The 27069-nt window shown below is 40.5% G+C and overlaps 1 protein-coding gene across 1 annotated transcript in view; it reads right to left on the bottom strand.

Annotated features, from left to right (window-relative positions):
* LOC127579347 (apoptosis-inducing factor 3) overlaps positions 1–27069 on the bottom strand; it is a 98913-nt gene that overhangs the window by 44112 nt on the left and 27732 nt on the right. Inside the window, exons 2-7 of the mRNA XM_052032082.1 lie at positions 20778–21047; positions 8580–8790; positions 7318–7427; positions 6144–6253; positions 4518–4556; positions 2591–2687 (exon numbers count right to left, since the gene is read on the bottom strand). Coding sequence (XP_051888042.1) covers positions 2591–2687; positions 4518–4556; positions 6144–6253; positions 7318–7427; positions 8580–8790; positions 20778–21036 — 826 coding nt within the window. The 5' untranslated portion in view covers positions 21037–21047. The remainder of the gene's footprint in view (positions 1–2590; positions 2688–4517; positions 4557–6143; positions 6254–7317; positions 7428–8579; positions 8791–20777; positions 21048–27069) is intronic.

The following is a 27069-nucleotide window of genomic DNA, read 5'->3' as shown; positions in this document are numbered from 1 at the left end:
TTTCATTCGTCTTATTTTATATACGCATCTCAAGACAATTGTCTGCAATTAACAAACCTTCACCACCTTCTCAAACAGCACCTCTGCTGCTTTTGTCACTCAGAGTCTCTTGGTCTTCACCATCACAGTCAATCCCCCTTTTGTTTCTCACCACTCCTCCCTCTTCTTACAACTGAAAACATGTTTGATATCTATCTTTTCTCAGCTCTTCTGGGTAGTCATTGATCTGAAACTCTAACTGTTTCTCTTCCACAGCATTGCCCAATCTGCATTCTCCATTTTTATTTCAATTTCACTCGCTATGCAGAGTGGAATCTAGTCAAATAGATGCTACACTCTTGGCACCTTTTGCAGGCCTGAAGATAAAAAAGAGGAGGCTTTATCATCTTCACCCAACTACCAGAGTTCAAAATTCTTTGCACCCTTATTGAGCAAAAACCTACTGATCTGCAATTTAAATTATTTACTGAGCAAGTATCTATTACTTTTTGCACACATTTCCACCACCCTTTGCATAAAGTGATTTCAAACTTCCTTTTGAAAGACATGGATGGCAATTTACATAATGTCCCCTTGACCAGCTGAAAAAGATCTGTATCTACCTTACCAATTCCTTTAAAAATTCTTTAAAAAAAAAGTCTAATCAACCTGTACCTTTTCAGATCAATTTGAAGATTTGGTAAATAAACAAAAGGAGACCGGTGATCTCTCACTCCCTCAGGTGAGAGATCGTTCAAGCCTGTGTTTGTAATACATCATCTAGCTCTTGGAACCCTGGTAATATAAGGACAACGTAAGAACAAAAATGGGAGAGGATTAGGCTACCTGGCCCCTCCAACCTGATCAACTACTTATCAGGGTCATCACTGATCTTCTCAGTGCCATTTTCCTGCACTATCCTCATATTCCTCGATTCCCTCTGTTTCAAATGGGTCATCTTCGGTTTCTTGCCTTTCCATTAATGTTGGTTCACCTGCTGAATACATCTAACACTTTCTGTCTTTATTTCAGATTTCCTGCATCTACAGTGTTTGGTAACTCAGCTTTAGTTTATTTTTCTTTATCTTTCTCATTCCTGTTTTCATTCACCTCATTTTTAACATACCTCAACACAAATTATCTGCAATAAACACAATCCCTCAGCATAGAGAATTCCAAAGGTTTACCACCATCTGAGTAAACAAATTTCTCCTCATCTCAGTCCCAAATGATCTACCCATTATTCTGAGACTGTGAATCCTGGTTCTAAACTTCTCAGCCAGGAGAAACATCTTCCCTGCATCTAGCCTGTTGAACCATGTAAGAATTTTGTGAGTTTCAATGAGATCGCCTTCTGTTCTTCTATATGCAAGAGAAAACAGGCCAGTTTAACTCAACTTCTCTTTATACACCAAACCAATCATCCCTGGTACCTGTCAAGAGAATCTTCTTCACACTCCTTCTATGACAAAGAATACTCTTTTAAGTAAGAAGACCGAATCTGCACACAATTCTCTAGATGCAGTCTCACCAAGGCCCCACGTAATTGTAATAAGATTACTTCACTCCTATATTCAATCTTCTCACCATAAAAGCTAATGTGGCAGTGGTATTCCTAATTGCTTGCTGCAACTGCACATCTCTCCATTAGTATAGTCTGGTCTACTAGGTGTGTCCCACAGCTCTGCCATTAGAAACATGCAACACAGACAAAGAAGCATAATCTGATTCTAACTCCCACCTTAACTCATTTGGTCTCATTCTATCAGAAATATTCCTATTGTTCTTCCCATCCCTCCCCCATCCTCTCTCTGTTATTGATAACTAATTTGTTCTCTTTCTACAGATGCTGCCTGACCTGCTGAGTGTTTCCAGTATTTTCTACTTCTATTTAAGATTTCTAGCATCTGTAGTTTGTTGGCTTACATTTCAGTGTCTTGTTTACAAGGAGACCCAGGTCACTTTGAATATCAACATTTACTAATCTGTCAGTTTTTAAAAAATATTCTGCTTGCTGTGCACAAAATTTCCACAGAAAGCACATTTTTCCATATTATATTCCATCTGCCATCTTCTTGCTCACTCAGTTTGTTTATATCCTTTTCAAACCTCTTTCCATCCTCCTCACTATTCAAAATCTCACCTAGCTTTTCAATATTAGCAAACTTAGAAATATAACATTTAGTCCCTTCAGCCAATCATCCACTCCTGCAATAACCTAGCCACAGCCTGCCAACTGAGGAAAGACCCATTTATTCCCACTCTTTGCTTTTTGTCTGTTAACTAATTCTCCATCCATGTCAACATATTACTCCTAACTCCACGTGTTGTGATCTTGTTGACCAACCTCCTGTGTGGGACCATATTGAAGGCCTTCTGAAAGTCTAAATGCATGACATCCACTGATTCTTCATTATTTTTTCTACTAATTAAAGCCTTAAAGAATTCCAACAGATTACTCAAATACGATTTCCCTCTTATAAATTTATTCTGAAAGTTCTATACAAATGCAACTTCTTCCTTTTTGGTGAAGCCCACGTCACTTTCCCTTGCCCAGTGTATGACTTGGTTTCACATGTCTATTAGCCCTTCATGAGAACCGTATACTTACCTGCCCCAATGATGAGCACATCGGTGTTGCTGAAACTACTCTCACTCAAAGTCGCACACCTGGCCATCCATTTCACCCGCTTCTGTGACTGGAGAGCCTGAGGCCAAAAGGGTAGAATTTACAATCATGAGAGTTGCAGGATAGTATTTCAAAGAGAAGGGCTTCATCGTACTTGCTCACCATCTTAGCTGCACACTGCAGAGCAGCAGATCAATGGTGCAACGGTCCAGGAAGACTACATCATCACAGGAAGCAAATAGATGCTCTCTCTGTCACCACACTTACCAACACGCGAAGGACAGAGTGCAAAGAAGATTCATAAAAATGTTGCCAGGACTCCAGGGCCTGAGTTGGAGGGAGACACTGGCAGGCTTGGACTTTATATCTTGACTGAAGAGTGACCTTATAGAGGTGTATAAAATCACGAGGGGCTTAGATGGGGTGAATGTGCACAGTCTTTTTCCCAGGTACAGGAAACCAAAAACTGGAGGGCACAGGTTTAAGGTGAGAGGGAAAATATTTAAAAAGGACCTGAAGGACAACCATGCAGAGGGTAAAGGGTATATGGAATGAGCTGCCAGAGAAAGTAGTTGAGGCAGGTACAATAACGACATTTAAAAGACATATGGATAAGTATATGGATAGGAATTATTTAGGGGGATATGGGACAAATGCAGGCAAATGGGACCAACTTAGGTGTGCACCTTGGTTTGCATGGCTGAGTTGGGCCAAAAGACCTGATCCTGTGTCGTATTACTCTATGACAAAAATATCCAGACAACTGCAAACCTGTCTGGTAACTGCAACTTGGCTAGACCTTTGAACCGAGGATCATCTCTAATGAAGGGCTAAAATTCGAAATTAATACTCCTGATGATTCTCAACTTGGATTGAGATCCCAGTACTCAAAATACATGATAAAATGAGCATGCTGTCTAAAAGCACCATTTTGTGCAAATCACAAAAAATTGCTGCAACATTCCATTGGTGCCAATATTTTCATTATGTCTATTTTCCAAGCATTTATTTTTGATTTCTGATTTCCAGTTCTTCAGTATTTTGCTTTAAATTTAGTTTAGGTCTTTGGTGAGGGACATGTTACAGAATGGGAGTCACTGAGTCTCACTGTGTAAACAGAGTAGGAGATCTTAGCTGAGCTCAAGTCTGCAAAAGCTGTGTATTTCTGGTTTGCTTGAGAGGGTGAGACTTTGAGCCTCACAACAATGCAATGTAGAAGGGAGTAAGTACTACACAAAATTTAAAGTTCCATCAAAGGGGTGGGGGGAAATCAGCTTTTTGATGTTTACTTTTACCCTGATATCAGAACTAGAGGAAGAAAAATTTTGAACCCGGTTTCAAAATAATCAAGATCAACTTAGTTATAGATGATAGATACATTCTGCTGCACTTCTCAAAACCATTGAGCAAAACTCAAAAGAGCAAGGCCTACTGCACCAGGCCTCACATCTGTTGACAAAAGAAGCAGATGATGAATTTAAGATACCTTTATTACTTGTTTTATGCCATATGTTATTATGATCTGAAATGCAATGCTGGAAAGATGTGGTGGACAGCAGATCCAATAGCAAAAAAAAATTTAGCATGTTATAAGGGAACAGTAATGTGGGAAACAAGAACTGATGAAATAGGAGGGCTTTCTCCAACAGCAATCATCGATTGTGCCCAATGGGTCTGCTTCTCTGCAATATGATTCCATAATTCATTCCATCCATGTGGACCATTAAATGCAAGCTAGGCCTTCAATGGGATCAGGATTTCTTAAAAGATATGGACATTCAATACATTTTGACCTGCCTGATCTAACTGAAAGATGAGAATTCCATTCCATTGGTCTGGGATTAGATTCACTCCAAAAACATAAAGAATAAACTGCACACTTCACAAGGAGATTGTGTTACCTGTTTACTCGCTTTGCACCATTTACTTTCTCCTTCTCTATTCTGACCTGTGAAGCAAAACATCGTTGTTAAGAGTGCATCCATAAATGACATATACAGTAGATTAATCCACACATAGATTACGCTGAGGTGCCAGGTACCGAAGTCCCAAAAGCACTGAGACAAGATGGCCATGTCCAGTGTGTTTACGGGGAAGGCAGTTAAATATCTGAAGAAGAAAGTATATGGTGGCAGCAAGAAATAAAGTAAGAAGGAAGGAGGCTCAGCACTAAGTGATGGTTCCACAGTGTACTGAGTTAAGGGGCCAGATATACTTTGAACCTGCACACTCAGCTTTGTGCCAGCCATGGAAGGCACAGCTCCATTCATTTAAATGGGTCACCAATCTTCATCAAAATGGTAAACAAAAGCAAGTGTTTTGTTGTTTTATTTTAACTAAAATTAACGCTTTTAATTAACTCACTAATTTTTTAAACATTTTATTAATTGCATGTTTTTCAACTGTTTCTAATTGTCCCTAATGACTACTGGCCACAGCGTAAAAGTGTCAGGACAGTGGGAACTGTGCAGTGCATAAGCTAAACGCAGCAGTGGGGTGTCCTGCATGAGGCATTCACGAGGTGCAGACAAAGTGTACACAATCCTGTCCATAACATTTCAATCAATCTACCAATAGTACATTTGGGGACCTGATTTAAACTTAGCACAGCAGATGAATGGAGGCAGGAGATGTTGAATCATGCAGGGGAGTGCTTTTTACAGCAATATTCCAGAGAAAACTCCCCTACGCTTCTTTGAAATAATGTCAAGGGATTCCAGTGATTCATAGTTGTAAAGCACAGAAACAGGCCCATCAGCCTGACTCATCCATGCCAACTAAGATGAATGTCTAAGCTAATCCCATTTGCCCACATTTGGCCCTTATCCTTCTAAACCTTACTTATCCATGCACCTGTCCAAATGTTTTTTTTTAAATATTGTAATTATACCTGCCTCTACCACCTCCTCTGGCAGCTCATTCCACATACCTACTACCCTCTGTGCGAAAAACTCGCCCTTCAGATCCCCTTTAAATCTTTCCCCTTTCAACTTAGTTTTAGACTCCCCTACCTTGGGAAAAAGACCGACAATATACTCTACCTGTTCCCGTCATGATTTTATAAATCTCTATAAGGTCGTCGCCGCCCCCCCCCCCCCCCCCCCCCCCCCCAATCCTCCTTCACTCCAATTTCTCCTGATAACTCAAGCCCCCAAGTCCGGATAACATCCTTGTGAATCTTTTCTGCACCTTCTCTAACTTAATCACATCCTTCCTATAACACGGCGACCAGAACTGCACACAATACTCCAAGTACGGTCTAACCAACTGTAACATGACAATTCCAGCATCTGCAGTCTCTCGTGTCCCAACATCCTCCACTACCACCCTCTGTAGGTACAGCTAGTACAGCTATCTGATAGTACTGCTGGCCTGGTGATTGTGTCCATGTGTCCAAGTGTCTCAGGTAGGATTAAAACACCCAAGTTGGAGCAGAGACCACTAACAACTGTTCCACAGCTGACACTGCAGACAGTGGTGTAAGGGATTAGGTGAGGTGGTATTGCTGCAGCACAAGAAGATAGCTGAGTGTTACCTGAAACTTTGGTAAACTGTCTAATCCAGGAAAATCTTCAATATCACCAGTTGCAACATTAAAACAAGCCCCGTGCCATGGGCATCGAACTCTCCCATTGGTCAAAACACCTGCAAATTGAAATTCATTCGAATTATAACATGTTCAGTCTCCTGTTGAGTCATAAAATGGTGGCTTTATTCTGTTTATAATTTATGACAGGGAACGATATGAAACACTAAATACAAGGGGTGTTGGTGTGGGATGTGGAAGGAGGGTGAAGGAAACACTCCCATTTTCCACTGTGCAGCTGGAGGTTGTCCTAATGTCAGATTGACTGTGCGTCCAGTACCTTCTGAGAAATAAGAAACATATCAATCCATCCAATGCTATGCAGCCACAGTTTTTTTTTAAATGCTAATTCATTCTGTAGATGGGGTAAGGTCAGCATTTATTGCCTTGAGAAGGTGACAGTGAGTCACCTTCTTGAACTAGAGCAATCCTTGTGGTGAAGATGCTCCTTCAGTATTAGTAAGAAAGGAGTTCCATGATTCTGACTCAGCAATAATGAAGGGACAGCATTATATATTTTGGGCAAACTTTGAGGTTCCTATGTACCTGCTGTCATTAACCATCTTGGTGATGGAGATCATGGATTTAAGAAGCATTTCCAAAATAACTTTGGTGAGATGCTATAGTGCAAGCTATAAGTTGGATATACTCCCGGGTCCTCTTTGCTTGGTGTATAAATGAAGGCTGATGTTTTGATTTTGATGGGCGAGCGCATGCTGCTTTTAATCTCCATTAAGTTTAATTGGCAAAATTTTAAGGGCCACACAGCAGTAATTCACTGTTGTCGTGCACTGTTTCATTTACTGCATTACTCAGTCCGTCTTCCTTATTGAAGAGGTTGCCCTCATTGGACTTACATTGGCCATTCAAAGAAAGTAGGCCAGAATGTAAATGGCAGTCCAGCATCAGGAGTCCAGTACTGGAGAGCACAGATGTCAGGCCTACTTTATCGTGCACTAACACTCCCATTCTCTGGCTGAAAAATTCTACTACTGTCTTCTCATACGCTCAGTTTTTGATGAATATTCTTTGGTCCTTGAATCTCCACTGGTCAACAATTTGATGGATGAGTTCTCAATATTCATTGCAACACCGAACATTGTCCTTGAGAAGAACCACTGACCTTTTACCAGGGGTGCTCCATAATGGGGACACTTATGTCCTATAGCACAATATTCTCCCCTCTCCTTAATCAGCAGGGCTTTGCCACAGGCCACATCCACCTCTCGCATCCTGTGGGTCCAAAGCACACAATTCACACACAATCCACACACAATCCATTTTTCACACAGTTTTTCCCCACCTCTCTTGCCTACGCCAGGGAACCACCTCCACTTTTACCCCAATCCATATTGTCATTTGGTAATTCACTGAGGCAAAGTATCGCCACCCTTGTACAAGCAGTCCTTGTAATATGAAGCAATTTGTTCAAATTCCTCCACAGCTTCACTCCTCATTAGCTCTGTAACTTCCTCCCATCCTATACCCTCTGAGATCTCTGAACTCTTGCAAATCCGGCACCTTAGGCCCTCTCAATTGTGCACAACTCCATCACTGCTCCCCCATCCCCAATCCAAACCCACTTGTAGTCTTTCCACTTCTGTGTAGAAGAGACCAACTAACTCGGCTTAAGATCCAAGACCGTCCAGGGGTATTTAACTCAGTTCTATACTGGGTAAACCTGTTTGTTGAGACCATGGCTATTATGGTGGGTTAATTCAGCTTTGAAGGAGTGTGAAAGAGTTGCAGTACTGTAATATTCCTGCTGATGTCACTGTTAGCACGCATGCCATTTTGATGACTGCCACTTCAACAATTCCAACCTCATCCTGCGCAATCCGATTTTAATCCATAAACTGCGTTTGGGTAAGGAGGGAGAATTACCATTATCACTTTTCACCCATTTCCCTTTCTTATGCATATTCTACTAACCCAAGCAAACAATACATTTACGTGGATTTACTTTAGTGGATTTTCAATGGATGCCAAAACAACTCCTCATCCCAGTAATAATTCAGCTCAGTCAATAGATTGCTTCCTAAAATTCTTCTTGAGATCACCACCCCAAGGTCTTCTAATATGTGCCATCCAATCATGTTCTTCATCATATCAGTAACAGTAGAGCTGTCACTACTACTCTCTGATCCATGAGATGTCAATTTGATATGGAGTTTAGGCTGGTCTCCTGTTGTAGGCAATAACCAAGACCAAATAGTAACAATGGCCCCTCTCCTATAGCATTGCCTCGATAAGAACTATTTAAAAGGAAGAACTTCAACTGCAGTCTCACTCTTCTGATTGATTCACTGTTTTCAGTTTCCTGCTACAATCACAGGTTAATTCAATCATTGTTATTTCAATGACTGCTCATGCATCGAAACTTACTGTCCATTCTGGAGCTCGTTCACATGGCACACTGCCACCTCCACCATGTCCTTTGGATTTTGATAGAGGTCAACAGTGACGGGCCGCTCCTCCATGTGCTTCGTGCTCCCATTGGCCTTGCATGTGGGCATGGGGCTGACTTTGCCATTGGGTGAAAAACTTTCTTTCTCCTTCTCCTTGTCAGGGACCATCACTTCAACTTTGACTTCAACTGAAAGATAGCAACCACAAAGAAATGTTTAGACTAGATGGAAGTTCACTATTAAATATTAAAACGGTTATAGCATGAAAAGTTAGCCATAAGATTGAAATAAGTTGTTAATGCACATTGGTTCCTGAAAATATTTCAGTAAAATCTCAACAAATAACTGACCATGTCCATGATATAGAATTTATGGTGCACTGCACTTGAGAGGGATTTGTTCGATTGGGGCCTCCTCATGCCCTCTTCCATGCCAATTATGAACACTTAGGACACAGCAGAATAGTTGCACGGTAAGTTAATGTGGGGCATTTTTTGACTATAATCAGATACATGAAAGAGTCAAACCAAAAGAAGAATGTGAAATTGGACAACAAAAGCATTGAGGAAGATGGTGTAATCAGGCTTCTTCAGAAGGTCAGAGGCCAAGGGATCCAGGGAAGCTTGGCTGTGTGGATTAGGAATTGGCTTGCCTGTAGAAAGCAGAGGGTTGTGGTGGAAGGAGTGCCCTCGGATTGGAGGGCAGTGACTAGTGGTGTCCCACAGGGATCGGTTCTGGGACCTCTACTTTTTGTGATATTTATAGATGACTTAGATGAGGGGGTGGAAGGCTGGGTTAGTAAGTTTGCGGACGACACTAAGATCGGCGGTGTTGTGGATAGTGTGGAGGGCTGTCGGAACTTACAGAGGGATATTGATAGGATGCAGAGCTGGGCTGACAAGTGGCAGATGGAGTTCAATCCGGAGAAGTGTGAGGTGGTACACTTTGGAAGGACAAACTCCAGGGCAGAGTACAAGGTAAATGGCAAGGTACTTGGCAGTGTAAAGGAGCAGAGGGATCTGGGGGTTCATATTCACAGTTCACTGAAAGTTGCCTCACAGGTGGATAGAGCAGTTAAGAAGGCCTATGGGATGTTAGCTTTCACAAATCGTGGGACTGAGTTTAAGAGCCGCGAAGTGATGATGCAGCTTTACAAAACTCTAGTTAGACCACACTTAGAGTACTGTGTTCAGTTTTGGTCGCCACATTATAGGAAGGATGTGGAGGCGCTGGAGAGGGTGCAGAGGAGATTTACCAGGATGCTGCCTGGATTAGAGTGTATGGAATATGAGGAGAGGCTTAAGGTGCTAGGGCTTTATTCACTGGAAAGGAGGAGGATGAGAGGAGACATTAGAGGTATATAAAATATTGAGAGGAATAGATAGAGTAGACAGCCAGCGCCTCCTTCCCAGGGCACCAATGCTCAAGACAAGAGGGCATGGCTTTAAGGTTATGGGTGGGAGGTTCGGGGAGATGTCGGGGGAGGTTTTTCACCCAGAGAGTGGTTGGTGCATGGAATGCACTACCTGGGGTGGTGGTGGAGGCAGATACATTGGACAGGTTCAAGAGTTTGTTGGATAGGCACATGGAGGAATGTGAGATAGGGGGATATGCAGGAGGAAAGGTTTAGATAGTGTGAGGGTGGTTTGATGGACGGCACAACATGGTGGGCCGAAGGGCTTGTTTTGTGCTGTATGGTTCTATGGTTCTATGGAAATATAACTCAAGTCAGAATACCACCAAGCACTTACCTAAAACTAACAACTGCTCATAAAAGAAGAAAATAACACTTAGTTAGAAAGCAGTAGCTTCTCAGGCAATATGGCAGGCCTACTGTGGCTCATGCAAGGTATCATTCAACTATTTTGCATTTTTCTCTTTGAATACTTTAATTGGCATCCTGGCACATTCTCGTCAGCTTCGTGCAGCTGGAGACTCCTTCTAACGTTACTAAATCACCTTGATTCCAAAACCATTATTATAGAACACCTGCTAAAAGTTTACATAGTCTTCAAAACATTCAACCATAAACAGTGTGCTTGAAATCTGTTCACAGGCATTGAGAAATACAGCACAGGAACAGGCCCTTCAGCCCACCAAGTCCAAGTCGACTATCAACCACTCACTTACATTAATCCCATATATTTTCTTCCCACTTCTGTATCAGCTCTACCAGCTGTGCCACAGTGCCGCCCTCTGTGCTTGTTATATTATCCTTAGTGACATCAAATTCTCTTGCTGTAAGTCAGTATCATTACAAAGGAAATGGAGTACAAAAGGAAGGAAATTACGCTTCAGTTGTACAAGGTCTTCATCAGATTTAATTTATAGTACCGCATTCAGCTTTAGGGACCAAGTCTCAGGCACAATCTACCTGCCTCAGAAGCTGTCTGTGCTGCTTCACCAGAATGATACCAATGGCTTAGGAGACAGGATGCATAAACTCAGCTTGCAAAGCTTGAGTATAGAAGATTGAGGATGATTTGATTAAAGCATTTTAAATGCAATAAGGATTCAACAGAGTATATACAGAGGAACTATTTCCAATGATAAGCAGATATGATCTTGAAGTTAGTTAGAACACTCAGGAATGAAATCAGGAAGAAAATTTTGGCAAGGAATGGTTAAATAAATGGTATTTTGTTCCCGTAAAGGCTAAGGATGCTAAATTAATTAAAGCTTTCAAAAGTGAAATCAATAACAGTTCTGTTAGGCAACAACATCAAGGCATATGGTGCCAAAGTGAGTGAATGGAATTAAAGTCCAGATCAGCTGTAATCTAATTTAATGGTAGAGCAGACCTAAAAGACTGAATGACTCATTCCAGTTCTTTCATCCTGCTTTCACATTTTGTTCACAACACAAAGCAACTCTGCAAACCCAAGAATGTCTTGAAGCTCTTTTTGAATAGCTGAGGAGCACCTATTAGCACCATTTGGGTCACTTCCTGTAGACAAGTGGGCAAGTTTGGCCAGCAAATATCATTTTGAGTCACATTCAAATAACCACTCTCTTCTGTTCACTAACTACTTTGCTGTGCACTTCCAGCATTTCACATTGAAGAACTGCTCGACAGTTCTGGACTTTGATTATAAATCATCAATTACAGAATTATATTTAAAACATGCTCAAGTTACTGGATGAGAATCCAAAGGCCTGGACTTCTAACTGGACTCATGAGTTACAATCCCACCATGGAACCTGGGGAACTTAAATTCATGAAATTAGATAAACCTGGAATGAAAAAGTGATAAAAGTAATAATTGTGAAACTATCAGATTGTGTAATTCCATGACGCACGTCCTTCAGAGAAAGAAATCTGTTATCTTCGCCTAGACTGGCCTCCACATGATAACACAGAGATCAATGTTGTTGACTGTAATCTGCCTATGGAAATAGCTACTCAGTTCAGGAGACAAGTATGGGCAGTAAATGTCAATCTTGCTAGCAACATCCACATCCCATGAATAAATAAACTCCAGTAATAAAATGGGAAAACTGAGAAATCTGATTATGAAATGGGATAAATAAAGAATCACATATTAATTAGTATTTTCCAAAGAGAACAGAAGAAAGATGCAGCTTATACTACAAAAATAATTCTGGGCACTGGAATTCAGTGTCAGTAGTTGTCAGCTTGTACATTTTGGATGATGATAATAGTAATAAATGTGCATTGAAAGGGATAAAGAGATGGATATGGTTCACAAGATATAAAATGCAACACATCGATTAGATAAGGCCATAAAACAACCATTGGAACACCAGGCTGGGGGAAGAAAGCAGAGACCATAAAAGTCGAGATGCAAAGTTAATTCTATGTGAACCAGACTTGGAGCAACTTTGGGATTAAAGAAGTTGTGGAGGCACTGGAGAGGCTTCATCACAAATTCACTAGGACACTGGCTGCATTGTGGAAATACTAATGCTCACATGTGATTATGTTAGAATAGAAATTGAGGTTACGACAGAGATGTTTAAAACTATGAAAGCTATGTTGCTCAGCTTTAAAACTGGTGTAGGCAGGAACCTGCTGTGCCTCACAGACCAGCAAATCTGCTGACTATCAGAAATGCAGCTGCCGTAATCTCCTGCTCAGGATTTCACCTACTGTGCAAAATTTTAATTAGGAAATTTAATGGGAGAGCAAAGTCACAGGGTTTGAAGGGCCTTCAATCATTTAGTGGTGTTAGTCTGCAATTCCATTACATCACTTAACATGGATTTAAAGCCAAGCCATTCAGAAAGGAGAATGCACAATGTATGGGTGGATAATAATATTTACACTTTTTAAGTGATCGACTTGTCTCTGCTTCAACTCATGGACTCTTGCACAAATGGTTACTGATTTCGGCCTCATCGGTGATAACATTCTAGTCACAATCCAGTGATTGCACCAATTCTCTAGAAGTAAGGGGAACATTGGGATGGATAAAATTAGACAGGCTATGCTTGAGAATGAAATAGATTGACCAGCTTAGAACTTTCCAGATTTGACGTGATTATTTATGAAAATCGGCACAATTCTGAGGACTTCAGAGCAAAGTCCAGGTCACTGCAGACGAGCAGACCTGCCTCCACCACATCTCCCTCAGCTCGCCTCACCCCTATAGAGCTGTGATCACACATCCACCTCGCTTATGGTTATGATCCCCTTTTCTGGACTACATTACTAGAGGAAATAGCTTCTTCCCATCAATCCAACTAAATGAGTTAACCTCAGTTTGATAACACTTAAAAGTCTCAGGGTCAGCCAACTGCACGTTCCCATTTATACGCACACATTCCCATTTATACGCACAGTCTCCTCTACCCTGATCTCAATTTCCAAAATGGAATGTTAGCGTTCATCTCAAGGGGGTTGTACTATAAAGACATGAACCTGATGCTACAGTTGTATTAAATCTCAACTTCACTATGCTGTACTTTGGTCACCACTCCTCAGCCTTTGGTCAAAATGCTATGAGAATTCACCAGAATCATACTAGAGTTAAAAATGGTTATAACTTTGAACACAAGTTGCATAAGCAAGGCTTGTGTTCCTTGGCATATAGAAGACGAAGAGTGATCTGGTTGAAATGCTAAGATGATGGAGTTTATTGGGTAGATGGAAAGAAACTATTTGCTCTGGTGGCTGACGAACAAGGGGTCAAAAAATTAAAGTAAGGCCATTGAAAGGAGATGTGCAGAATAATATACTTTACATAAAGGATAGTGGTAATCTAGAACCCTGCCCCAAACAGCTTCTGCAACTGGGGCATTGATTGGTTGACTAATCATTTTCTTCCAATGTCCATTAGAGTGATATTTCTCACAGTTAGTTCCACTCTTACCAATGCAACCATAGCCAGAGTATTTATAACATCACCCACTCTGCCTTTACTTCAGCTACTCTGTTGCTGAAACTCCCATTTGTCAGCTCAGGTCTTGACTACTTCAGTGTTATTCTAGCTGGTCCCCCATTCTCCTCAAACTGCGTCATCCTGAACTATGTTGTTTGCACCATTTCCTGCACCATCCTTAAACCCAGTACCCCTGTCCTCACTTTACTTCAAGAAATTCTGGTTAAAATATTCATCTTTGTTTTAAACCCCACCACGGCTTCAATATTATCCATGTAACTCCTTCAGCACTCTAATCCTTACCCAGATCTCTCCATTCTTCCAACTCTTGTCAATCACTTCCTACTTTGCTCCATCAGTGCAGCCAGGTCTTCAGCCAACTAGATCCTAAGCTCTTGAACTCCCTCTCTAAACTTCTCTTCTTCTCCACCTTTGTTCCTTCCCTTAAGGAGATCCTTAAGACTTATTTTTTGACCAGGCTCCTGCTCATTTCTCCTAGTATCTATTTCTTTAGCTTGAAGTCTATTTATCAAATTACACTCTCATGAAGTGCCACCCAATGTTTCTCTATGTTAAAGATGCTACTATAAATGCAAATTGTTGTTAATGCAATGAAGGTCATCATCATACTTTATCAACAGTAAGAGCTCCAAGAGGCAGCTCTGCACAAATTTCATACATTGAGCCACAGTCCTGCATCATTAACAGCTTTATATAAATTGTCAGACTCCCTCAGAGAACCTCCAAGAATGACCTGCCTGGCTAGTGAAAATGTCACAACACTGCATGTGGGGTTATTCTCGGCAGGTCAGATTAATCAACGAAGCAGAATACACACAATTACTGAAAATGAAAGGTTATACATTCCCCAGACTAGTGTTTATATAGAGCCTTTCTCAACCTCAACTTAGCACATCACTCCAGGGACTTTATTCCTTGGAATGTAGGAGATTGAGGGGTGACCTGATAGCGGTATATAAGATCATGAAGGGCATAGTCAGGGTGAATGCACGTAGTCTTTTTTCCCAGGAAGGGGTGCTAGAAATAAGAGGGCATAGGTTTAAGATCAGAGGCGAGAGATTTAAAAAGGAACATCAGGGGCAGCTTCTTCACACAAAGTGAGGTGCAAATTTGGAATGAGCTGCCAGAAATAGTGGTTGTGGTGAACACATTAGCAACATTTAAAAGCCATCTAGACAAGTACATGGATAGGAGAGGTTTAGAGGGCTATGGGCCAAATGCAGGCAGATGGGACTAGCTCGCTGGGCAACAGTCAGCATGGACGAGTTGGGCCCAAGGGCCTGTTTCCGTGCTGTATGACTCAAGACGTCTCATAGGTTTACAGCCATGAAGTGCTTCAACGTAGGCAATGCAGGATAACTCCTCTGCACTTCTTTGAATTGTACCATCAAATCACTTACATGCAACTGACAGGATAGACAGGTGGTCAACTCAACATCGCATTGAAAAAAATAACAGTATTCTCCCAGTTGGAGGGTTGTTAGACTTTGTGCTCAACTCTCTGTGTGGATTTGAATCATGCACAGAGGTAAGATTTCTGAGTCATGACTGACATACTATGAATTTTTATAGCTTGAAAAGCATAAAACTTAACCTTCTGAAAAAAGTCAAAGAGCAGAGGGAGTATCAAAAAACCTTGTGATATTTTGCAAATAGCCCATTCCTTTAACGGGCTAGGTGATCACAGGAAGTTACTCCTTTTCCTTATTCTCTGATTAGGAAAATCATTCTTACAACCCAGCCTCTGCAGCTAAGAACTTGAAATTAAAGTTTACTGTGGTAACTTTGTTTTGATTTCCTGAGCCATGCTGCATCCCTTCCAACTTTTCGGGTGTTGATTAGTTGTCCACAAGTAGTAGATTGGGATCTCCTCACTCTGTTTCTGTTGGACTATTCATGCACTGGCATTAGTTTCTGCCTTGATTTTCTCCTTGGCTTTCAACAGTAGCAGTCCCGCCTCTAGGTCAGAAGGTTGCGTTTCATGACCCACTCCATAAATTTGAGCATAACACCCATGCTGACACTCCAGGACAGAGATAGCACTGCTCTGTCAGAGATGCTGTCATTTGAATGAAGTGGATATAAATGATCCCAAAACATTATCTGGAAGAAAAGAAGGATATCCCCACTGCCATGGCCAAAAAGATTATTTGGATATAAGGTACTATAAATAAGAAAATACCTCTTCATCAACTGCTAGCTGAGACTAGTATTTCATTTTCTTCAAAACTGATCTCTGATTGATTCTAGTGACATTTCATTGGTCATTCTCATTTAAATACGATTGGCAAGTTCATGCCAGATGTACTTAGGAACCGGAAGAGTGGACCTGGGGAGAGGGAGACAGAAATCAGGAGGGAACACATAAAAAGCCACAAAAGTGAAACACCTCCAGTAACTTAAGGGTTCAGGTTGCCCCTGAGCTAAAGGTTTAAACTGAATCTTCCAAGGAACTTCACAACATTTAGAAATCCAAACCAGGAAATCCATCAATTGGTGATCCTATCCATTGAATGTTCTTTGATAATCTACCTCTGCTGTCAATGCTAAATACACGTTCTATTATGTTTTATTTTGCTTTCAGCTGATAATTATAAGAAATATGATTTCATAGAACTGGATTTCCTTCCACTTGGTGGTTAGTTTTTCTTCCTAACAAATGTTAAGCTAACAGACCAATAGCTACCTGCTTTTTTGTGTTCTTCCCTTCTTGAACAAGAAAATCACATTTGCACTTTCCCAATCTGTTCATACTCTCTTTGAACCTGGTGAGTTTAGAACTCAACTAATGGTTCCCCTATTTCTGCAGCCGCTTCCTCTAAAACCCTTGATATCAGGCCATTGGATGCTGTGACATGTTTGCCTTTAAGCATATTAGTTTTTCCAGTATTTTGACCCTCATGATAAGGATTGCTAGATGTACTTCCATGCTATATGAAAATCGACCTTTGGGATATTTCTACGGCGACGACCGATGAGAAATATTGATTTAACTGATCTGCCACTTCCTTGTTTCCCGTTATTAATTCTCCAGTCTCGCCCTCTAGGGCCTCACATTTACCTTAGCTACCATCTTCCTTTTCATATATCCATAGAATCCCATGCTGTTTATTTTAATATTACTTGCTAGTTGATTATTGTAATCAATTTTCCCTCTCTTTTTGAGCTTTTTAGTCTCTCATTTCTGGTTCATGTAAAACTTCCAGTCCTCTAATCTATCACTAGCCTTCGGCACCTTGCATGTTCTAGTTTTTGATTAAACATTCTCCTTGATTTCCTTTGTTAACCATGTCTAAATATCACCATTTTTTCCACAGATGAACATTGATTTTGCTTCCTAAAGGCTTTCCACAATTATTGTACAAGAGAGACCTCCAAACATAAATCAGGTCCATTTGCTGTTGGCGTGAACGTAATGTGTATATTAGATTAATTGTACAGAGGCCTAGACTATGATCCTAAGACACGAGTTAAAATACCACAATTGTAACTGGAGGGTTTAAATTCAGTTAATTTAATAAACCTGGATTTTTTTTTAGAAGTTATATCAGTAATGGTAACCACAGTTTCATGACATCCAAAAAGTATACGGTTGAAAGATTTCAAAAATTCAATGAAAACATCAATAGATAAAAGCACTGGAAAATGCTTGCCCAGTTTAACAGTTGCCAGTTTTCTGTTTGAAAGCCAAACAAAATTTAGTGATGTGTAAGCCTCACAAATGTAATGTCCTGCCAGTTCCTCCCTGATTACTCCACACTCCTTCAGAGCATCTTACATTCATGTTATCATAAAAGAACTAACTTACAAGCCATTTACAACAAAGATACCTTACTAATTTTCAGACACATCAGAAACTCCACTCTACTTCCTATGAGGTTTATCATGATAGGGATCTGCTTAATAAATGAGTTATTAACAGGTTCCAGCTTCAGTTTGTTTATGAATTCAGAGACGTACAAAAGGAAATCAGCTAGACTCTGGATCATGAGTGTTCCACCTCACTTCCAAAGTAATGGCATTAATTTACTCCCTTCCTCATCTAGAGTAGCCTGTAGAAATTTAGTATGTGTATATCATATGCTTAGTGAGCCACTGCAAAGCCATCCATCTCACTGATCACGTTCACCAAGATCTTCTGGCTGTGTGATGTATTTGATCAACTTATTTAAATTCTGATGAATCCTTACAACCCGTTCAATACTTAATACCATTTTCAAGCCTGAAGGTAATCTGCTGGAAAGGACAATCAATGGAATTAGTTCAGAGGATTTTATGACTGGTGATGGACTTTATTTAGTGGATATATTAATGCTCCAATGTTGCTTTATTTTCTGCAAAACCCAGACGGCTTTGTACAACCACCACCCCCCCCCCCCCCCACCCCACTGCAGCAGAAACGTATGATTAGCAAGTTTGCAGATGTCACAAAAATGAGTGGTGTCATAGATAGCAAGAAGGGTTGTCTAAAGTTACAGTATAATATGGAATTAAATACTGACCAGTGCAAGGTGATGCATTTTGGGAGGGCAAACGGTGGTAGGACATACACAGCAAATGGTAGGGCCCTAGGGAGTGTTGATGAACAGAGGGACCTTGAGGTACAAGTTCCTAAATCCCTGAAAGTGGCAGCAGAGGTGGAGAGATTGGTGAAGAGGGTACATGGGACCTATGCTTTCATCAGCCATGGCATTGAATATAAGGGCTGGGACATCACTTTACAGCTTTACAAAACATTTGCCAGGCCAACCTTGGAACATTGTGTACAGTTCTGGTCACATTATCGAAGGATGTGATTGTATTGGAGAGGGTGAAGACAAAATTCACCGAGACATTGTCTGGATTGGAACATGTCAGTTAGAAGGAAAGATTAGATAGACTGAGTTTGTTTTCCCTCGAGCAGAGGAGGCTGAGGAATGACCTGGTAGAGATGTACAAAATTATGAGGGGGACAGTAAGAATCTTTTTCTCTTGGTAGGAGTGTCTAAGGCAAGAAGGCATAAGTTCAAGGTGAAAAGTAGGAGCTTTAGAGGGAATCTGCAGGACAATTTTTCCCCGTACAGAGTGGTCAGAATCTGGAATGCACTATTTGAGGAGGTGGTGGACGCAGATACTCTCACAATATTTAAGCAGCATCTGGACAAGCACTTGAATCGCCAAGGCATAGAAGGCTGCGGACATAATGCAGGTAAATGGGATTATTACAGTGAGTGCAATGGTCAGTGCAGACACATTGATTTGAAGGGACCATTTCTGTGCTGTGTGATTCTATGACTCTAAATCTTACTTTGCCTAACCTTCATTATGAAGCAGCATCATGTAACATTTTTGCTTTTGTCTAACACCTCTAGTTCCCTTTGTACCTCGTTTAAAAGGCACTAACATAATAGAAAGGTAGCACCATTTCAGCCTGTCCACAACCTAAACTGCTGCGGCAACATAATCAGTGGTGAAATCTCTGGTCACTCTTCAGTCTTTTAGACAGTCAAATCAGTTTAGTTTCAGATGCCAAACAGGAATATTTCAGTTTGTGAGACTGAAGAGGTATTAACACATGGATTACCATGCAAGGGTGAGGCAGAAAACATAGCTGGTAGGTAAGCAGGACTTTAAGGATGTACTTTGCTATTGAGTTCGTTCCATCATGGCGTAGATGGGATTAAAAGCCCAATTCGCTCACTGGAAATGTGCCAATTTATTTTGATACACAATGTTCCTGAATTTCTACAGAGGAGCTCCCTTATTATCTTACTGGAAATCAGGCAGAACCTCTGAAACGTACTGTCAAATTCAGATAGTTCATCTGGCAACCAACTGATACAAACCCCAAGTGATAATTCTTCACTATAAACTAGAATGCTCAGATATTCACCCTATAGCATTCAGATCAGCTAGCAGCCAGTTTTCAGCAAATGGGTGCTGAGACCAAGCGCAATAGCTGCCTGCTGTCCCAGCTGATATCAGCTAAGTGAAAGCTTGGAAATTTTTGGAACACTTGATATCCACTATGCATGGGAGAGCTGGGCACTTTGGTTCTATTCATGTTAATTCAACTTCACTGCAATGTTCATTTCTCAGCCATTTCACCCAATCAGCAAATGTATTCTATCTGTAACTTAGCAAATGCAATTATTGATATTAATGGATTATCTACTTGTAAAACATTCCTTTATTGCTCACTTTAACACATACACTAACATATTTACTTTTAAAGGTATGGTACCAAAAGATGTCACACGATTATACTAAGTAATCATTCACAAATATTGGCAAAGATAAGTTCTACACTTAAGTCCGTGCTGATTTTAGTCTAGTTTTCTCACATTTCTGAGATTAGTAACACAGCCCAGCAATTATGTCAGCTGCATTTACTGCTTAAACAAAAAGGATACAAATACTAAACAGAAATACGGTGGAGAGAAATATTTCCATCAATTTTAATGACTACAAAAGCTATTACTAATGTGATTACTGACTCAAATAATTTGATTAAAATCAACAGCTTACTTTACATTTAAAACTATGGGGAGGTAGGGGAGGGAGATTGGAAGCTCTCTCCAATGGTGAGAGAATTTTTTTTTCTTTAAGTAGGATTACACAGCGATAGTGTTGGAAGCTGTTGTGGAAATTTGGTGCACTCAGGGATAAAAAGATTTTCAAAGACTTGGCCATTTGCTGTGAACAGCAATGAGAGATTTAAAATTCCTCAGAGCTCCACCCTTACCCTGTAGGTTGACCTACTTCACTCAGAATTCCTGAAAACATACTGGAACTTGAGTAGTAATTAGGACAGTATTTGAAAGAACAGTCACCTGGTTTTGGCTTTGAGAAACATCCTCCCATGACTGGGCAAAGGGAAAAGGTTGATGATTTGCCACAGAAACCAAAAAGCAACAGACCACGAGATCTTGATGTGATTCTAAGCAGGTGTTTCAAACCACAAAGACTTGTTCTCTTCAGAGGAAAGGCAGCTGTGTGATGGCTATCATTGATGAGCAGACGGTTGTTAAAGGTGAGAGCACGAAGAAATCCATGATAATGCAGACCAGCCCATGCTGAGCCAAGTAGCATTCAATCAATATCTAAAATAACAAAAACAAAAAAGGAATTTTCATTTTATGTTCTTTAAATCTTAACCCATAATAACTATGATGAATATATGCTTCCTCACACCTCAGTCTGATACTGAATGTCCTATTTCACAAATTGCTTTTTTATTAAAACTCAGCTCTATTCATTTAAAGAAATATGTACATAAACAGGGTCTTATCTCAGGATAAACCAAAATGATACAGCCAAGGAACTACCATCAAAGATCATGTTGTAAAAAATATGGGCACCTTTTGCACACAGCAGCCTCCACAAAGAACAGAGTCAACTTTTAAATTCACTTTTTAGGCTTGGATTGCAGACAAGAGTAGTATTTATTGTTCATCTCCAAATGCTGTTGAGAAGATGGTGGCAAGCCAGCTTCTTGAATCACTGCAGTCCTTACACACTGTATGCTGGGTGAAGGGTTCCACGATTTAGATCGGGCGATGATAAGAAAACAATAATATATTTCCAAGTTAGGAAATGAGAAGGGAACCTGCAGTTGATGGTGTTCACATACACCTGAAGGTTTTGCCCTTTCTGCTGATATAGGTCATGGTTTGGGGCTTGCTGTCAGAGCAGTCTAGGTGATTAACTGCTTTGGATTTTTATAGACAGTCACACTGCAGGCATTAAGCACCACTGGTGGATGGATATGAATGTTTAGGGAGGTAGGTGGGCGACCAATGAAGCTGATGTTTTGTCCTGAATGGTGTTGAACTTTTGTTGGAGCTCTCATCCAGCCAAGTGAAGGAGATTTGGCACAACCTGGATTGTGTGGTGTATTTGCCCATATTATTAGGTAGATCTGATTAGTGTGGCGGTTAGCGTAACGCTATTACAGCACCAGCGACCCAGGTTCAATTCCAGCCGCTGTCTGTAAGGAGTTTGTACGTTCTCCCCGTGTCTGTGTGGGTTTCCTTCAGATGCTCTGGTTTCCTCCCACATTCCAAAGACATACAGGTTAGGAACTTGTGGGCATGCTACGTTGGCGCCAGAAGCGTGGCGACACTTGTGGGCTGCCCCCAGAGCACTCTCCGCAAAAGATGCATTTCACTGTGTTTCAATGTACATGTGACTTATCTTATCAAATTGAACATGGAAAAGGGTAAGCAGAAGATATCAGATGTTAGTGGAAAGGAATCCTGAGAGTATCCAGCATGTAAACAAGCAAGGATGGAGTAATTAAAGCTTGGCTTGGACAAGAAACACAGCTGATATTCAAGAGCGATGATTGTGATGGTTTGAGCATATTTCAAAAAGGAAAACAGGCAGAATGCCTTTCATAGCCCTTACGTATTATAGACCAACAAGAAGCTGAGGAAGACCAATACTGAATGCGCAATGCCAACAGCATAACGTCACAGAAAGGAATGCAAATGAATGAAGTTAATGAGAACCAACAAAAGTGGAGGGAATTCAATTGTCACACTCAGCCAACCGAAGGAAATTTAGTCACGTGGTAACATTGATTGTGGTGGATATCATTGTGCGTTTGTGGAGTTGGAGCCATTGTATATGCCACTTGATAGAAAGTGTGTCAGTTTGCTAACGCTGTGCCTTGTGAAAAAGTATTGGAATTTATTGTGGTGTCATCTAATATCTGGGATCGGCATGTGTGGAGTTCACATCATTGTGTGGAGTACTGGATAAATTGCTTGTTGTGCCTGGCTTTAGCACCATGGGTTTTAGGGTTATGCTTTGGAACAAGTTAGAAGTTGATCCCAAGTCTGTGATGCTGGTGCCATATGCATGTGGGACAGGGCTACTACTAGATGGATAAGACAAAAACAAAGGCAGTGAAAGCGAAATGGCAAACATGTTGAATAATTATTTTGTCTCAGCATTCACTTGGGATACAGACCTAGTGGCTATGACACTGGAACATGAACATAGAAACCACGAGCTAGAAATTAATTCATACAACTCCGAAGAAAATGGTGCTGTGCAATTGAAAACCAAGTTGACCGGAGTAGAAGAATTTGTGCACATTTCTGGGTCCACTGGTATCAGTCAAGAAACTTGTTCCTCATATTTCAGCAAGATTTTTGTTCAGCTAGTACTTTGTTTACCAGCATTAATGATGTCAACATTAATGCAACAAGCAAAGTTCATCTGTAGTGAAATTTTCAACCTTTCCTGTCTAAAAGACAACAGTTCTTACTTACGGAATAATCAGATTTAATTAAAGAGCCAACACTTAAATGGTCCTCAGTGAGAGTTGTGACCTTGTATGTCTGTCTTAACTGCTTTCCCCATTGAAATTAAGGTCATAGTCACATTCAGCCTCCCAGTCTGAGGATCACTTCAGACTGCGGTGCAAATCTCTGCCACATCTTAGAGCTTACTGTCCACTGCCAACTCCATACTCAATGAGAGGAGTCTTCATCTACTGAAAACTAACAACATGGTTCTTACATTTGAAATTCTCAATTTTGTACAACTTTTACAAACAGCATTAGGGTGATCTATAACAACGTGCTGATGCCAGAAAAATGGTGTGCAGTAATATCTAAGCTTACAGCAGACACTTCAAAGCACTGAAGAGACAGTGCCAAAATTGTTTTTGCAAATTTTTTCAAATCCACTGGCAGGATAAACAAACCAATGTCAGTGATGTTCTCCCAGGCCAACATCCTGGCAAAACAGCCCTAAATCAGTTGGCCCCAAAGGGCACCGCACACTGTTTGCAGTCAACACTCTATTGCAAGTTCTGTCCCAACGAGTTTGTACCAGGTGGACAAAGGAAAAGATTCCCAAAACCTCCTTAAAAAAGTGTAATGCCCCCACTGACTCATGGGAATCCCTGGGCCATGACCACTCAAAGCGGAGGAGCTATCAGGATGGCTTTGAGAATCTTGAGTCCATGCGTCAGGAGCACAGATCCAATGTAAACAGCAGAAGGAGTGCAGCATCTCCCAAACTACCCATCTGCCCCTGTCCAGTGCCTCATGTTCCAGAGCCTGTGGATCCCACATTCGCCTTATCAGCGTCCCAAACCCACTTGAGTGGAAACATCATCCTCAAACTTGTGAAACTGCCCAAGAGGCCAAGATAACCACATAAAAAAAAATACAAGAGCAACAAACTAATCAAATGAAAAGAGGATAAAATCCCAAAGGGATAGCATACACACGCTAATAAAGGATCGAGTGAAGAGAGAGCAGAGGCACTGTCTCGCATATTTAATAAATTGTTAGAAAAGGCAATGTGCCAAAAACTGATAAATAATATTTATTTTTAAGAACAGGAGCAGAATGTGTCCAGGGAACATGTGGATTGGGAATAATAAAAGAATGCTTACTAAAAGAGAAAAGAGAAAACAATTCAGACAGTAATCAGGAACATAATAATGAATCTCCAGCATAAATCTCAAAAGGGAAAGTATTGCTTTACAACCATCACTTACTCTTTGAAGAATTAAGATAGAAAGGAAACAATCATGGAAAAGACGCAACATATCTTGATTTCCAAAATGTCACTGATAAGGTCCAATACAACAGATTAATGTGAAGTTAGGGGATGACTAACAAGAGCTGACTGCTTGACAGAAAACAGAGATTAAAGGAAAGGCAATACTTAGAGTTAAAGATGGCAGATGATGGAAAGGGTTTAACAGGGATCAGTGCTAGAACAACTTCTGTTCACAATTGATATGAATGATTGAGATTGAAATCTGCTATCATGACTTTCAGCACTCCTCAATGAATCATTGTTGGTCTCTTGGCTTTATGGTTAATAGTAAAGTGTGGGCTATACAGGGCCATAAAATAAGAGATTTTAGTGGAATATCTTTCTGCCTAACCTACAATGCCCCACGGATACCCAGCTTTGAGCTGCCAGATCTGTTCGGAGTCTATCCCTTTTAGCATAACACAACACAATGGAGTTCTCAAAAGAAAATGGGACTTTTTGTCTCCACAAGCACTGGTAGTAGTCACTGCTGCCAAAGCTACAATCATAACTATCCACAGTGGTTGGAATGGTGAGGTGAGGTTTATCCTTTGTGCTTGTTCACACATCTCCTTCCAAAGAAACAATGATGTCTTTCAGGATTTGACCAGCTTGGTCACTGTTGCTGCTACTGAGTGGTCTCGGTGATGGACACTGAAGTTTCCCAACCACTGTATAGTCTATGCCCTTGGTAATCACAGTGCTTCTTCCAGGTTTTGTGTAATAGGGAGGACGTTGATTTAAAAGCTTTTACGTCTTTGGATTATAAGTTGATTCTGTTCATGTTAAAATCTTTTTGAATGCCTCCAACTGTCATGATATCCATTAAAAGATTTGCCCAGTTTACCACAGACAGTCTCTATAACACTCCACAGATGTCAGCCTCACACAAGTTTAGAATCTTGCTAACTACTTCATATTTTCCTCTTTCAAATGTTGCATTGAAATTGATCTTATTATGATTCCTCTTAGCTAAATGTTCACATACCATTGTTAATGAAATCATACTTATTACTCACTACTAAATTTAATTTGACAAACCCCTTTGCTGATTCAAGGACATATTGTTGCAGAAATCTGTCTCAAGCACGTATTAACTTTCAGACATGAAATGCTCAGCTTATCCCAATCCACATTATAGTTTAAAATGCCCATTAAAATTATGCTATCTTTGCACAAAGCTCACCTAGTTTCTTTATTCAAGCATTCTGCCACTTCACAATTGCAAACAGAAGCTCCGAACAGCTTCTTTTTGAGTTTTAATTTTTTTTTTTATTTTTTAATTGTACCTGTAAGGTTTCTATTGCCTGTTTATTTCTCTTTATGGCATCTCTCAGTTTTGAAGTGACTTCACCCTCAATTGCCTCAACTTCCTCATCCTTTCTACCATCTACTCTGTAGGCATTATAATCTGGTATATTTAGTTTCGAATCCTGACCATCAAGTAGCCACTTCTTAGTATTGACAATCAAATCATGCCCTCCAAGTTGAAATTGCATCTGCAATTTGTTCAACTTGTTCCCTCTACTCTGTGCATTTATACAAGGAGGTTTATTTGGGTCACACACCTCCAAACATCTTCCTTCAGTTTTGCAAAACTCCTTATTTCACATCCTTTAGCTCCCCTTTGCCTATCCCCTTTTCATTAATTTGAGTACTGCCATTAATGTTATATTATTATTCTGATGAAAGGATATTGTCTTGAAACAGAACTCCGTTTCTTTCTCACACATTTGCTGCCAGACTTGAGTATTTCTAGCATTTAATATTGATATTTCAGATTTCCAGCATTTGCATTTTTTTCACATTAATCATATCTTTTCCCCATGACCCTCCGACTATTTACTTGTTTAAAATCCTTGTGATCACTTTATTTAACATTTTTGCTAGAACCCTATTTGTAGCTGGGTTGAGCTGTGGTCTGTCCTAACGGAATAGTTCCTTTATTTCCCAGCAACCGTGTAGGGTCTCATGAGGTGGAAGCTTTAACTTTGAGAACTGGCTTTAGATCCAATCCTGTATTGGCTGTTGGCTGCAAATCTCCCATTTATGGTTGCCAAATCCCCCAGGAAATGTTTATCAATTAGTGATTGTTCTGTTGGGCAGTTCTGATGAAAGGTCATCAACTTGTAACATTAACTCAGCTTTCTCTGACCTGCTGAATATTTCCATCAATTTTGTTTTTATTTCAAATTTTCAGTCTGCAGTGTTTGGTTTCTCACGATTCCAGCATTGTTTTCTCTCTTCCTCTCCTTCTCTGCTTTCAGTCATGTCCTTCTATTTACATCTCATCCAGATAAATTCACAAGCCTTAACCATCTTTTCTCACAGTGCCAGCACCGCTTGTGTTGCATTCTCTTGGTCTCCACCCTACCAGTCATTCCTTTTGTTCTTTCCACTCCTCCCCCTTTCTCCATCTTAAAACTTTCTCTCACTTGATTTCTTGCTTTTCTTATTTCGGATAAAGGATCATCAATCTGAAACATTAACTCTGTTTTTCTCTCTGCAGATACCGCCTGACCTTCTGAGTACTCCCAGAACTTTCTGTTTTTATTTCAG

This window comes from Pristis pectinata, chromosome 17 (assembly GCF_009764475.1).
Source record: "Pristis pectinata isolate sPriPec2 chromosome 17, sPriPec2.1.pri, whole genome shotgun sequence".
Lineage (NCBI taxonomy): Eukaryota > Metazoa > Chordata > Chondrichthyes > Rhinopristiformes > Pristidae > Pristis > Pristis pectinata.
This window is presented reverse-complemented; position numbering and strand designations above follow the sequence as displayed.